Genomic DNA, 15,564 nt, shown 5'->3' with positions numbered 1-15,564 from the left:
CATACAGAGAGAGAGGGCTGTCGGCGGCGGGGGGGGGGGGGGGGGAGAGGATGCTTTTGTAGACAGTGCTGTGTAATGTCACACAAATAGGCACGCTCATAGCTCTTTCGCACACAATGTTTTGCCGACAACGAATAATCCCAGCATGCAACTTTATGTAGGCAAGGAACAGCTTTGCTAATGAAAACTGAGCTTAAGTACATCTAACCGCAGTTGTTCACATCCTTCCTGCCTTTTCCGGCTTCTCCTCTCCCCCCCCTTTTCAAATTTTACTGTGCCTCTCGTTTCCTCCCTCCTTGTCTTGTTGGGTTTCCCTTTCAAAACCAAAGAGCAGAGAGTCTTTGTAGAGTCTACAGAAATTAAATCCAAGTCATTATTGGCAAAATATACGACATAGATTCTGGACTTAAACCAGGGGCGCCTGAATGGGTCTCTTGGGTCTCTTGGCCCAACCTACCTCACAGGATTGTTGTGAAAATAACACAACACCAGTTTGGTGTAGTGGTTAAGTGCGCAGACTCTAATCTGGGAGAACCAGGTTTGATTCCCCACTCCGCTACATGCAGCTGCTGGTGTGACTTTGGGTGAGTTACAAGCTCTTTCAGAGCTGTTCTCTCATGAGTAGTTCTCAAAAGAGCTCTCTCAGCCCCACCTAACTCACAGGGTGTCTGTTGTGGGAAAGGGAGGGGAAAGGAGTTTGTAAGCCGCTCTGAGGCGCCTTTGGGTAGTGAATGACGGGGTATAAATCCAATCTCCCCTTCTCTTCTTCCTCTCCTTGGAAGGAGGAGGAGGAGGAGATAAAATAAATAAATCTTGCATTTACTCCAATTATTCTATGATCAGTTTTGATGCATGCCTTCCCTCCTGTTATTAAGGTGGACAGAAAGCAGAAGAGTGTTTTATTATCTTTAAACTGAAATGGTGCTGCTGCATCCAGTTTCAGTTTCCCTTTGGGACCCAAATCCAGGCTGTGGACTGGGTGGGGGATGAATACCGAGAATCTGAAGGCTGGGTCCAAACAGCCCCTTTAGATGGCCCAAGGGGACTCGGGCCATGGGCTTTCTTGCTTCCCTCCCGCACATTGTTATGCTCCTGAAAGACCCCACAGTTCCAGATCCTGGTCTGCGTTCCTAGTGCTTTGTTTCCTAGTATTTAGACAGACCAGGGCTCTTTTTGTAGAAAAAGCCCATGAGGAACTCATTAGCATAATAGGCCACACCCAACAGCAGAAACTCATTAGCATATTAGGCCACACCCCTGACAGGACAGCTCATTAGCACATTAGGCCACACCCCCGTGTTACCAGAAGTGTGGTTATCCAGCCACACCCACCTTTTGCTTCTTATTCTGTTTACCTTGTTTGTTGTCAAAACCCAGGGCCTTTTTTTGTAGCAGGAACTCCTTTGCATGTTAGGCCACACACCCCTAATGTAGCCAATCCTAATGAGTTTCTGCTATTGGGTGTGGCCTGTTATGCTAATGAGTTCTTGCTGGGCGTGGCCAACTTGGGAGCCAGCCGGAACTCCGTTCCTGTGCGTTCCTGCCCCAAAATAGCCCTGGACAGACTAAATGCCCAAACTGGAAACCGTAGAGAGCTCAAAACTTGGAAGTTGATTTCAGTACCAGGGCACAATACCAAGTTTGAGCAGAAATTCTTCAGTTTTTCCAGTGTCTAAGTGGGGGCAAGCTGACTTCGTACCAGTCCTGAGAGGGTTTGGATTGGGTTTTTTTGCCAGCATTGCCCCCTCCTTTTGGGACATAATTTTTGTAACATAATTTAGGACTACAATCTTCCAGAACTGGTTTAAGGTTCCCAGCTTCAGGTTGGGAAATACCGGGAGATTTGGGGGGCGGAGCCCGGGGAGGGACTTCCGTGGCGTATAATGCCGAAGAGTGCACCTTCCAAAGTGGCTATTTTCTCCAAGGGAACTGATCTCCATGGCCTGGAGATCAGTTGTGATAGCGGGAGATCTCCAGCCACCACCTGGAGATTGTATAAATATAAATACACTCCGTGAATGAATTACGAACATAGGCAGAAAAAATTATATTGTATGAAACAATTCAAACGTTTTGAAATCTTTGTTAAAGAACCCTTATATATATATTTTCACAGAGCTAGGAACAAAAAGTACTTGATACAAAGGGAGAATACAATTAGAGTCCACAATTCCTTTGTATAAAAAACTTCAGGAGTGCAGGAGGGGAAGCCGGACCGATGAGTTTGGCGGGCAGCTGAGCTGGCAACTAGCCGGGCAAGCCGTCTGGGAAGCCTGTGACAAGAGCAGCTAAAAAGTTTAGAAGCGAGTCGGGCGGTAGCTTTTTTAAGCCATGAGTTCCTTGGAGTGAAAGCCTTTCTAGAGGTAATCCCATTGGCCTCCGCAGTGCTGTTGGGCAGGCATGGAAAACAGGAGGCTGGCAGCCCCCTCTACTGGTGAACTGTGGACTGTCATGGTGGTGCGGAGAGGGTCTGGCCACTACCTCCTGGCACGCACCCCCCAGTTTCAGATTTCTGGCTTTGTACCGGTGGCTTCAAGGAGCTGCGGTGGCTCAAGTGGTTAAGATGCTGAACTGCAGGCTGTGGAAGGTCAGTAGTTCAGCAGTTCGAGACCCAGGGTGCCAACCTAGCAGTTCAAAAGCAAGACATTGCAAGTAGATAAATAGGTACCGCTTTGGTGGGAAGGTAACAGCGTTCCGTGCGCCTTGGTGTTTAGTCATGCCGGCCACATGACCACGGAAACGTCTTCGGACAGCGCTGGCTCTTCGGCTTTGAAACAGAGATGAGCACCGCAACCCTAGAGTCGGATTCGACTGGCTTTCGAGCAAGGGAACCTTTACCTTTACTTTACAGGTGGCTTCGGTTCTGCTGTATCAGCCTAAATCCTCAGTGCCTAATGCCTGGACAGAGCCAGTTTGGTGTAGTGGTTAAGTACGCGGACTCTAATCTGGGAGAACTGGGTTTGATTCCCCACTCCTCCACTCGCAGCTACTGGATGACCTTGGGCAAGCCATAGTTCTGATAAGAGCTGTTCTTAAAAAAGAGCAGTTTCTGTCAGCGCTCCCTCAGCCACATTTCCTCACAGGGTGTCTGTTGTTGGAAGGAGAAAGGAAAGGCATTTGCAAGCCACTCGGAGACTTCGAGTGAACGGTAGGGTATAAATCCAATCTCCTCCTAATGAAACTGGTGGCTTCTTTTTCCCTGCAGGTCTGTGGTGAGAGGAACCACTTCGAGAAGCTGATGGAATATTTCCGAAATGAAGACAGCAACATAGATTTCATGGTAATATAAGGAAGAAGAAGGGAGCATACAGATGGGGTTCTTTCTCCCACAATCACTGGGAATTTTCCAGTGCACATCTGTACATGCACGTGAATGCATGTGGGGGCACTGAAGCCTTGAATTATTTATTACAGTCAAAGGCCAGCACAAAAACAGATATAGTACAAGAAATACGTTGTCGAAGGCTTTCACGGCTTGAGTCCATTAGTTGTTCTAGATTTTCCGGGCTGTATGGCCGTGGTCTTGGCATTGTAGGACCTGGCGTTTCTCCAGCAGCTGTGACCTTGACACAGAGAGTACTCCATCTTTCTGTGTTATACCTCTGAGGATGCCAGTCACAGCTGCTGGCAAAACGACAGGTCCTACGATGTCAATGCCACGGCCATACAGCCCGGAAAATCTAGAACAACTAAAGTACAAGAAATGTTTACATTAAAATGTTACTTAGACGATAATTAAAATAACAAATATAATCCACACAGAAATCCGTTGCAACCAGGCATGCCATCAATTTTTCCTCTGTTCTGATCTTGTGCCTTCCCCAGTTGCCTGACCAACTGGTATCTCTATGCCAGATGAAGTTTTCTCCCATTGAATTTCTGCCTGGGGGGGCCAGCCAAAACCACAGGAGCCCTGCCAGGGGGAGAAACGGTGACACTCTTCAGCAGTGTGTACTAGTGGCAGGTATGAGGGTGGTGGATTCAGACTCCTTTTGCTGCAAAGAAGCCCTCAGTCAACATCTTTTCCCTGAACGCTGTTAAGCCTGTCAACTTTGTCATCCTCATATCTGTATGTAACAAACTCAGGCAAGAGGACTCGTGAAGACCAGGAAACAAACTCGTGGAATGAGAACCTGTTAAATTTTGTCTCTCTGCCAGAGTAGCCCATAAGCACACAAAGCCAGGCCAAAAACACCTGGAACAGGAGGCAGTGAAATCCTTCAAAATGGACGGCTTCAAAAGGGAATTAGATAAGCATATGGAGCAGAGGTCCATCCGTGGCTATTAGCCACAAGGTATAGATAGGGGCTCTGGGGCAAGGGATGCTCTGTCTTCTTGGTGCTTGGGGGGGGGGTCAACAGTGGGAGGGCTCCTAGTGTCCTGGCCCCACTGGTGGACCTCCTGATGGCACCTGGTATTTCTGGCCACTGTGTGACCCAGAGTGTTGGACTGGATGGGCCATTGGCCTGATCCAACATTGGCTTCTCTTCGGTTCTTATGTCTGGGGCAAGGGATGCTCTGTATTCTTGGTGCTTGGGGGGGGCAACAGTGGGAGGGCTTCTAGTGTCCTGGCCCCACTGCTGGACCTCCTGATGGCCCCTGGTCTTTTTGGCCACTGTGTGACACAGAGTGTTGGACTGGATGGGCCTTTGGCCTGATCCAACATTGGCGTCTCTTATGTTCTTATGTTCCTCACGTCCTCTTCTTCTCTTTCTCCAGGTGGCTTGCATGCAGTTCATCAACATTGTGGTCCATTCTGTGGAGAACATGAACTTCCGCGTCTTCTTGCAATATGAGTTCACGCAGCTGGGGCTGGATGACTACCTCGAGGTGAGGAGGATGTCTCTGACTCCTTCTTGTGTGGGTAGAGAATGGATCCATGTCCAGCTAGTGGTCAAATGATTCTTCATTTCTACAACGCCTTTCATGCCCTTCACATCTGTGGGGGTGCACATGTGTGAGCAAGATGTGGTACATCCATAACTGTCGTTTAAGCTGGCATGGAGAGTTCTGTGATGTGGCCTTCAGCTGGCAAAAGGGTGATTGGCTGACTGATTGATATGGAATTTTATGAGAATTCTAAGCCATCCTGAGTATCACACAGTAGACATTTCCAAAGACTATAATAACAGCAGGGAGAGCTGAGGTAGGGTTGGAGGGGGCATAATGTAGTCACCTTACTGAAGCTAAGTGAGCTGTGGAACAGATTGCCTCTGGAGGTGGTGGGTGCTCGTTCGCTGGACGTTTCCAAGCGGAGGCTGGATGACCATCTTCCGGGTATGTTGTAGGGCTATCTTTTGGCTGTGCTCCTGCAGAGTGCAGGGGGTTGGACTAGATGACCTGCAAGGTCCCTTCCAACTCTAATATTCTATGATTCTAAGCAAAGTCAAGTCACGTAACTGGCTGGGTGGGAGACCTCCTGAGAGTCCCACGGGTGCCACCCTGAATCTCATGATGGAAGTGGTATAGAAATGTAATAAGTAAATAAACGAGAGCTTTCTCTCTGTGTGTGAAGTCCTGTCAAGTCACTTCCAACTTATGGTGAGCCCATGAATTAATGTCTTCCAAAACATCTTACGGTTAACAGCCTTGCTCTGGTCTTGCAGAGCGAGGGCCTTTGTGGCTTCCTTATTGAGTCAGCCCATCTCACGCTGGGTCTCTTTTCCTGCTGCCTCCAGCTTTTCCTAGCATTATGGTGTTTTCCAGTGACTCTTGTCTTCTCCTAAGAGCGAGGTCCTCAAATAGTTCAGTCCCTAACTTCTCCCGTATTGTTCCGTCCATCGAGCCGCCACCGGCAGCACATGGTTGTATGTATCGATGGTAGAGCATCTGCTTTGCACGCACAAGGGCCCAGGCCCAATCCCCAACAACCAATGTTCCCTCTAAGCTGTGGAGTCTTGTGAGCAAAAATTCTACTTTGTGAGCTACTGGCATTAAAAGTTGTGAGCAAGCAATTTGGCTACTGCATAAATTAGTTTGCTCTGGAGCCATCCCTTCCTGAGCTAAGACAAAAATGGGTGAGCCGGAGGCTAAAAAACTGTGAGCTAGCTCACACTAACTCAGCTTAGAGGGAACACTGCCAACAACTACAGGGTGGGGTTTTTTTGAAAAGAAATATCAGGGAATGTGTGCTGTGAAGGACCTCTTCCTGAGACCCCGGAGAGCCACCGCCAGTCAGAGTCGACGCGACTGACCTTGGTAGGCCAAGGTTCAGACGTGGTAGAAGGCAGCTTCAGGTGTACAGGATTTGGGGAACACTTTCCCTCCTGGTGAACCGGCAGAAACAGGAAGGGGTGCTACCCCTCCCCCCCCCCACGCCCACTACCACTGATCGGGATATCAAAGAATGCAAAGGTCTGTATAGTATATTATTTATTTATTTATTCAATTTGTAACCCACTCTCTCTCCTCACCAGAGGAGTCGGTGCACTTCTACACAAACGTTAGAACCTGTAAATTTAAATAAATGCAAAACAGACAGATTCTAATCAAAATTCAACCAGTCATCTGCTCTGGAACAAATCTGGACAACTGGGCAGCTCACCCATTCTCTTGCTTAAGAAGAAGAGAAGAGATTGGATTTATACCCTTGCCCTTCGCTCCGAGTCTCAGAGCGGCTTACAAACTCCTTCCCCTTCACTACCCAAAGGTGTCTTAGAGCAGCTTACAAACTCCCCACAACAGACACCCTGTGAGGTAGGTGGGGCTGGGAGAGCTCTTTCCAGAACTGCCCTTTCAAGGACAGCTTGTCAGAACTGTGGCTTGCCCAAGGTCATCCAGCCAGGTGCAAGTGGAGGAGTGGGGAATCATACCCGGTTCTCCCAGATTAGAATCCACACACTTAACCACTACACAAAACTGGTTAATTAAATGCTGCACAAAACAAAGCAACCTTGCATGCCCTATGGAATCCTAATAGATAACTGCTGGGCCATGTTGGATCAGGCCAACAGCTCATCCAATCCAACATGCTGTGTTACATAGTGGCCAAAACCCAGGTGCCATCAGGAGGTCCACTGGTGGGGTCAGAACTCCAGAGGCCCTCCCACGCCCCCCAAGCACCAAGAATACAGAGCATCTCTGCCCCAGACATCATGTTCCATCTATACTTTGTGGTGTCTAGAGAGCAGGGGCAGCCACTGAGAAGGCCCCTGCCCTAGTGGATGACCAATGGGCTATTCGTGGACCAGGCACCTGCAGGAGGCCCCACGATGAAGACCGAAGGGGGCAATGGGAGGGTCATATCGGGAGATATTACTTGTGTGATAAAATTTGCTGCAAGCTATAAGGTCTGCACACTCCGAACTCAAGTTCCAATCCTTGCACAGCCCTAAAGCTCTTGAGCCAGTCATTGTGTCTCATCTTAACTGTCTTTGTAAGGTGATTGCGAGAACAAAATCCCCACACGTGTTGCCCCCAAACTGTCAAGGAAAACTGGTGTTTCAAATGTGATAGGTCATGATGACAAATGTCCCCTTGTTATTCACGAATCTCTTTCAATGCTAGGAATTGATCAACCAGTTTCCTAGGTGGGTTGGGAGGGGGGTTGCCCCCAGAGGCACATCCCAGTAGCCAAACAGACTGCTGAGTAGCCACAAATCCCGGTACCTGCCTTCTAATATCCGTGACCTCCCAAACCAAAAAGAGGCCTCTTCCGTCCTGCCTCTTCACGTTCAGCTTGTCTCCCCTTCCTGACTCCACAGAAGCTGCGCTATTCGGAGAGCGACAAGCTTCAGGTGCAGATCCAAGCCTACCTGGACAACATCTTTGACGTCAGTGCTCTGCTGGAAGATACCGAAACCAAGAATGCCGTCCTTGAGCACGTGGAGGACCTGCAGGAGGAAGTGGGACAGGTGAGGGAGCTGGCCAAGCAGTCTCCCTTGGGAACCTGAAACAGGACAAGTGGGGTGTTGCAGAGGTGGATGGATGGATGGATGGATGGATGGATGGATGGATGGATGGATGGAGAAAAATGCTCTGATCCAGGTCTGTCTGTCTATCTATGTAGTACTGTTCATACAGCTATCACCTTAAGCAGAAATTAGAACCAAAAAATATTTTAAAAGACCTTACTCAGTATTACTTCTCTTATATTTGATTATCGTGCCTATGAATTTTACCACTGAGAGTGTGACATGATCATTTGTATCCAATAGCAGCCATGACACCTGGGCTTGCCCATTTAGCAATTCCATATCTTTAAGTAAAGGGGTGACTAAATCAGCCCTCAACTCATCGACTATAGGGCACTCCATAATCATATGTTCAATGGTTTCGATTTTATCATATGAGCATCTGCATGTTCTATTAGAGTATGATACTCTATTTATTATATCTCTATTAGAGTATGATACTCTGTATATCTCCAAAACCACCAAGGGAAGAAAGTTCATTCTTGCCAAAGTAAAAGCTCTTTTTAGTTTTGGGACTGTCAATTGATAAAACTATTTCGGCAGTTGCATTGGGAAGGCAATTCCCAAATGGAGTGTCAAACATATCCTCGGTGCGCTAATAGACGTATTTGTAACTTCCAACTTCCTTACACATTCTTTAATTTGTATTTTAATGTCTGCAGTTTCTGTATTTTTAATCATATCATATGTTATTCCTAGGCATTTTCTTTTCTTTTCCAATAGTTGATCCCATTGGCTATAATATTTATCTGCCTGAATAAGCCCAAGTAGAGTAGATCCTCCCTTAAATTTTAAAACCTTTACTTTTAAGATAAATGATTTAATCCAAGCCCTAGCTTCCATCGATAATTCGCCGAGTTCCGCTTTCAGTGCTATGCCCAAGACACATCTAGGAGTAGCCAATAAGCGTCAGAAAAAGTCATACTGGATGGAATCCATTTTTTCAGAAGCATCCTGAATCCAAATTTCCGCACCCTACAGGAATTGGTTTAGAACCGTAGCACTGAATACCTTTAAGGCCGAGGGGACAAATTCACCTTCCGTCCTAGTCCTTTGTGTGGTTCACTTTCAGCACTGCACTTCTCTTTGCAGCTTTCAGAGAAACTCCAGGAGGCGGAGAACGAGTCCATGGCCAAGATCGCAGAGCTGGAAAAGCAGTTGTGCCAGGCACGGCATGAGCTGGAGACCCTGAGGGTGCGGACGACCGAGGACGAGCAGGTGCGATGGCTTAGGATGCTGGACTGTGGTGGACTGTGGGTGGGATGCATCCCAAAAGAGTATGAGCAGAGCCCTGCTGGATCAGACACGGGTGGGACCGTCTGGTACAACATCCCATTTCCAATACTGGCTAGCTAAATGCTTCCTGAAATGTCACACGACCAAGGCTTTCAGTACTTAGGGATTGACAGATTGATTTGTTTAAACAGTTTGGTTGTGCCTTCCCTGCTGCCTATCCTTCAGGGTGGATTGAAACGTGAAAAGAAAACAGCAACATGCAGTTGCAATTAAAATCCAGTGAAGGAAGCAAAAAAATAAATAAATTGCAAGAGGCAGTAAAAACAAATTGGCAGTCAAATTCACAGATGTGTAATGAGGATCTAACCAGGTGCCGAAAAGATATTCTGGAGAGGACATTCCATAAGCAGGGAGCTACCACAGATGTTTGGTCTTCTTGTGGGAGACCGATAGATCTGAGTGAGGAACAGTGTTGTTGCTTTTTAATACGTAAAGGTAAAGGTTCCCTTGCTCGAAAGCCAGTCGAGTCCAACTCTAGGGTTGCGGTGCTCATTTCCGTTTCCAAGCCGAAGAGCCAGCGCTGTCCAAAGACATTTCCGTGGTCATGTGGCCAGCATGACTAAACACCAAGGCGCACGGAACGCTGTTCCCTTCCCACCAAAGTGGTACCTGTTTATCTACTTGCAATTTCTTGCTTTCGAACTGCTAGGTTGGCAGGAGCTGGAACTAGAGCACCCGGGTCTCGAACTGCTGAACTACTGATCTTCCACAGCCTGCAGTTCAGCATCTTAACCACTTGAGCCACCGCGTAGCCAGACACAAAACCTGCAGTTACAATTATGTAGTTTGTGCGAGTGCCATTGAATCCCCAGTTCTGAGAATACCCCCCCCCCACGTTCATATCTAGGTGCCATTAAGTTGCAACCACCTGATGATGACCCCAGCAAGGGCTTTCAAGGCAAATGAGGAGCAGAGGTGGTTTGCCATTGCCTGCCTCTGCACAGTCTGTCTCAGTGGCCTCCCATCCAAGTCCCTACCCTGCTTAGCTTCCGAGATCTGACAAGATCGGGCTTTACCATCCCGCCTGCGTGTTCTGAGCTGTCAAGTTGCTTCTAACATATGGCAACCCTATGAATTGTTAGATGCACTGGAATGCTATAGCCAGGAATCTCCATCATGTAGCAGAGTGCACGAGGCTTACACACAGTGGCATCCTCTCGATACTGTGTGTGCTAGCAAAGTTACACGGAGCCTTTTGTCAGTTTCAAACTAATAAGGAACTACATTCTAGATAGTATAGTTTGAGAGATAGGGATAGAATCTAATCTAACTAGCTATGATGGATGCAGATGCAGAATGGGGAGAAAGATAGGTAGATGGGGAAAGAGGAGTGAAAGGAAGAAAGAAAAAAAGGAAGGAAGGAGGTAGAAAGAAGAAAATAGGTGGGGAGAGAGGAGAGAAAGAAAAATAGGGGCCCCAGCAGCTTCCCTCCCCAGGCACCAGTGGCGGGAGGCCCATGAAGAAGCCTTGGGCAGCGTTCCCAGCCAAAGGCCATTGGGGGGAAAGGCGGACGCATGGCCTGCCTTCCTGGACCCCTTTCCCAGCCTGAGAGGGGGCCCTGCACCCTCTCCCATGGCACTGGCTGCAAGAGGCCCATGGAGGTGCCCCAAGCCGCACTCCCGGCAGAAGGCCATTGGGGGGGTGGGAGGCGAACGTGGAGCCTTGGCATCCTGAGCCACCATCCCTGCCAGAGAAAGTGGAGGCAGGGGTGACTCACCTGATGTGGCAGGGCAGGGCAGTAGGTCTTGGGCGGCGGGGCTGGCTCCCGAGTCCCAGCTCGCACCACCCAACCAGCACAGGAAGGAAGGCTCTTCAAAGCCCTCATGGAGTCATACCATAGAAGGAGGGCTGGCGGGTGGATGAGTGGGAGGGCAGGGCCACCCAGGGGGAGGAAGCACCCCTCTGCTGAGGTAAAAAGCTATGCACTAAGGGGTGAAGAACTGCGCGCTTGCAGAGGTTGGCACACCTTAGCGGGAACACTGGTGCACTTGCGTGCGCACAAGGAAAATACACGCTAATGACAATCAGATACCACTGATTGTATTGAAAATGTACTTCAAAACAGCCCTGTTCACAGAGCACAGTTCCCCAGGAAGTTCTTCTCATGCACAACTCTAGATAGGCACCGAGATTTCTGTGTTGAAACTGGATTCCCAGGTGCACAGGGGACCAATCTGGATTAGGATGGTGGAAAATGGGGGTTTAAACCTTTTCCCTTTACACCATTTTCCTGATGCAAAACCGGAACCATTATTTCCCTGGTTGGGACAACTTGGGTCGTAGCTGCCAATAAATGTACATGTCCCCGATGGACAGAGACCAGCTCCCGATGCCTGTTCCAGGTTGGGGACATGGCACGAGAGAGGGGTGTAAACTCCCTCTTCCCCGAGGACTATGGTCCTGATCCAAATCAGACCCCTGTGGATCCAAGGACTGTAGGTTTCAACAGGGAACTTCCAGCGAAAGTCTGCTTGACAGGAACTGAGGCAGGCCTAGAAATAGTATGTTTAGCGCAGCCTAACCTCCAAAGTGGAATTGTTTGAATCTGGAGAATCTCACACTTTATTCTTAAACACAGAAGAATACAATTTCTACCCTGAATAGAGCTCAGAGACCAGAATTTGCTCGAACTGAGTTAGGCACTGCATCACAGATCTCATGCTTTTTTCCCGTAACTGTCCCTTGCAGAACAAGAAAGAGCCAGTCGGCAAACCAAGCAGTTCACGGAGCCCCTCCTTGCTACAAATGCAGCAGCCTCTAGGTACGAAAGAGCACTTGCAGCACCCGGCCTTACAGCACAACCTGGAGGAGCTTGAGGACAAAGGGCTGATCCGTGTCCTGCGTGGGCCAGACGGGGACGTCATTGTGGGCATCGAGGTCATCCCCATCACCATGGAGACCACAGCTGTCCCATCAATTATGATTGATGTACCTTCATCAACCAGCACAGGTATCGTCCAGTGGCTTCTTTGGCCATCTTGCATGTGGCCTCTTGCTGGTCTCTACCCTTTCAAGGAGCAAGTGGGGGAATCACATATTTGAATTTTTCCCTGCTTCAAAATAATTCAGTATATACTCACAGGAATCAGGAGAAGACTAGGACGTTCTCTCTAACAATTATGGGTCTGCAAACACCCCCCCCCCCCAATTTGGGTCCATTGGACCCGAAAAACATCAGTATTGCCAGGGCTTTTTTGGTAGAAAAAGCCCAGCAGGAACTCATTAGCATAATAGGCCCCACCCAACAGCAGAAACTCATTAGCATATTAGACCACACCCCTGACAGCATCTATTAGGCCACCCCCCCTGGGCTTGCCCAGGCGCCCCACGGCTGCAGGGCGCCTGGGCACGCTGGCCCTTGGACAGGCTGGGGAAGGTATGGGAAGGCATTTAAATGCCTCCCCGATCCTTCCAGGGCCCCCCCTGGCTCGCCCACCTCAGAGTTGCCGGGGGAGGGTCGCTTTCCAGGCCTTTTGTAGCCAAGCACACAGAGGTTTTGGCTGTAGTGGGCGTGGCCAACTCGGAAGCCAGCTGGAACTCCGTTCCTGTGCGTTCCTGCCCCAAAATAGCCCTGAGTATTCCTGAATAGCCATTTTATTTTATCTTATTTTATCTTATTTTATTTTATTTATTTGGGTTTATATCCCGCCTCTCTGCAAGCGGGCTCAGGGCAGGTTCCAGCAGTATAAAATACAATACAATTAAAACCAGATTAAGAACACAATATAAAATCCGGGTAAATATTCAGGAAACCCGAATTTATTTGGCTTCGTTATACCCTCTGGGAACTGTCCTCATAGGGTTTAATGGAGAAGGGATTTGAAGTTTAAATGCTTGCTGAGTGGACTCGCCGAGCCATGCTGCCGCAAGAGACCCGGGAGACGGTGGTGGCTCAGATGTGGGGTTGTGGGATAGTGGCCAGCTTGGACAGGTGGGGCTGTAAGGGGGAGAAGCAAAAAGAGGCAGTGGGGAAGGGGGGATTTAACAGAGGTTGTGGGGGGTAGTGCTGGTAAGCCAAACCTTGGCAGTGGTAGAGGAAGGACAGGAGGTTTGGGCAGTGAAAGAACGGGGTCTCCAGCACCCTGGGAAGGTGCTTGGGGGGGGGGAGAAGGTGCAATGAAGGGGGCTTGCTCACAGCAGCAGTGCAAGGGGGGGGGTCAGGAAGCGGACCCCTGGATGTTAGAGAGAGTGTGCCCAGGGGGTTCCTTTGGTTTACTCAAGTTGGGACTGCAACACCCGAGGAAGGCGGGGTTTGACCCAGTGAAAGGAAGTGATCCACAAGAAAAAAGGGGTATGGGGGATTTGACGGAGGTTGCGGGGGTCATACTGGCTGGCAGACCTTTGGCAGTGGTAGAGGAAGAGCAGCAAGCACACAGGGAACACGGCTAAGTTAGATAAACACAGAAAACACTGTGTTGAAATAATAAACACAATATTCACATGCACTTATAGCTAAATATATTTGCTTTTTATACACAACATCAACTCTAGTGTATTGCAAACACTTTCAAATGACAACATCACATTTCAAACACTTTCAAACTAAGTTGTATAACATGAAGAGTCCCACTGTCTTCTTAGCTTGCTAGCCGAATCACCTCATGGGGAAAATACATCTACTAGGCTTGCTGGCTAAGCTGAATCATCACAGTGAGAAATACAAGCTGCCTGCTAGCTTTACCCGATGGATCATCACTAGGGCAAATGTACAGTAGGTTGCTGCATTGTTCGGTGCAAATGACTGTACGTTGGTATTTATCCTCCATCAGGAAGAAGACAGTTGGACTCTTCATGTTATATAGCTTAGTTTGAAAGTGTTTGAAATGTGATGTTGTCGTTTGAAAGTGTTTGCAATACACTAGAGTTGATGTTGTGTATAAAAAGCAAATATATTTAGCTATAAGTACATGTGAATATTGTGTTTATTATTTCAACACGGTGTTTTCTGTGTTTATCTAGTGGTAGAGGAAGGTCAGGAGGTGTGGGCAGTGAAAAATGGAGTTTCCAGCACCCTGGGAAGGTGCTTTTGCAGGGAGGAGAAGGTGAATAGGTGGAGCATGCTTGCAGCAACAGCAAGGGGGGGGGTCGAGGTCGGGAAGCGGACCCCTGGATGTTAGAGAGGGTGCCCAGGCTCACCGTTTGGATACCCAGGTGGGACTGCAGCACCCTGTGTAGGTGGGGTTTGACCCAGGGAAAGGAAGTGATCCCCCAGGAGAAAGTAGTCTGGGCGGATTTGATGTGGCTCTGGGGGTCATGCCAGAGTCAACTCAGCAGAGTTCCCTCTAGGGAAGCATTTTGACATGGAGCCCTTTTTACAGCCCAGCAAGAGTTGTGAATGCTTTTGACAATTTTTCAGCCTAGGGACAGTTGCAGAGAAAATGTCTACCCACCGCACAGGAATTATTTCTGTATACAAAACAGAGCCACTTATTTTACTTCAATTTTTTTTTATAAGTATTTTTTTATTTTTAACTTTAAACTTTATATACAACAGTACAACATTTATTACATATATTTACATCATGCGTTAATTGTCTTTTCTTAACCTTCAATGCCCCTTTAGAAATATAACAGATCATTATAATAACTATTGTTTGGAATAACTTCTTCTTCTGCTAGATAGTTCACTACCGGGAACCATATTGCTTGAAACGATTTTTGATGAGAGACTATTTTGCCATAAACAAAGTGTTCCCAGATTTTATTTTGCCAACATTGGAGAGTTGGTTGATTTTTGTTCTTCCAGTACTGGGTGAGAGTAATTCGTGCAATTGCTAATAACGTTGCTATTAGTGTTTTTGTATCATTAATTTTTTTAAAAAAATTAAACTTCAAAAAAAACATATAATACATAGCAGGCAGAACAAATTACATTACATTGTGTAAAACATATGCTCACAAACTGAGATAGGCAAGTGACACCAAAACAACTGTGTGCTGAAATACCCGCAAGAGTAAATATACCAAAAGAGACTTCAGCAAAGTGAAACACATATGTAATCAGCAATAAATCTGTACATAAAATCCATCATAGGAAATATAGAAGTCTACAGAATGCATTCTGTAGACTTCTATATTTCCTATGATGGATTTTATGTACAGATTTATTGCTGATTACATATGTGTTTCACTTTGCTGAAGTCTCTTTTGGTATATTTACTCTTGCGGGTATTTCAGCACACAGTTGCTTTGCTGTTACTTGCCATTTTGTATTGTGTGCTGCATTGTTTTGTTATTTGTCACAAACTGAGATAAAAAGAGAACATATTGCCAAAGGTACAACTTATCCATTATACTTGGTATTTCCTCTTGTTGAGATAAATGTTCAAAGATAGGAAACCAAACAGAAACAAAA

The 15,564-nt window shown here is 47.5% G+C and overlaps 1 protein-coding gene across 1 annotated transcript in view; it reads left to right on the top strand.

The window, feature by feature from the left end:
- Positions 1 to 15,564, top strand: part of FMNL1 (formin like 1) — a 145,057-nt gene that overhangs the window by 94,238 nt on the left and 35,255 nt on the right. The window contains exons 10-14 of the mRNA XM_015428945.1: positions 3,206 to 3,280; positions 4,720 to 4,830; positions 7,704 to 7,853; positions 9,006 to 9,131; positions 11,898 to 12,159. Coding sequence (XP_015284431.1) covers positions 3,206 to 3,280; positions 4,720 to 4,830; positions 7,704 to 7,853; positions 9,006 to 9,131; positions 11,898 to 12,159 — 724 coding nt within the window. The remainder of the gene's footprint in view (positions 1 to 3,205; positions 3,281 to 4,719; positions 4,831 to 7,703; positions 7,854 to 9,005; positions 9,132 to 11,897; positions 12,160 to 15,564) is intronic.

Source organism: Gekko japonicus, unplaced genomic scaffold, assembly GCF_001447785.1.
Source record: "Gekko japonicus isolate JY-2015 unplaced genomic scaffold, Gekko_japonicus_V1.1 scaffold776, whole genome shotgun sequence".
NCBI lineage: Eukaryota > Metazoa > Chordata > Lepidosauria > Squamata > Gekkonidae > Gekko > Gekko japonicus.
Note: the sequence above shows the minus strand (reverse complement) of the source record. Positions and strands in the feature narration are given on the sequence as shown.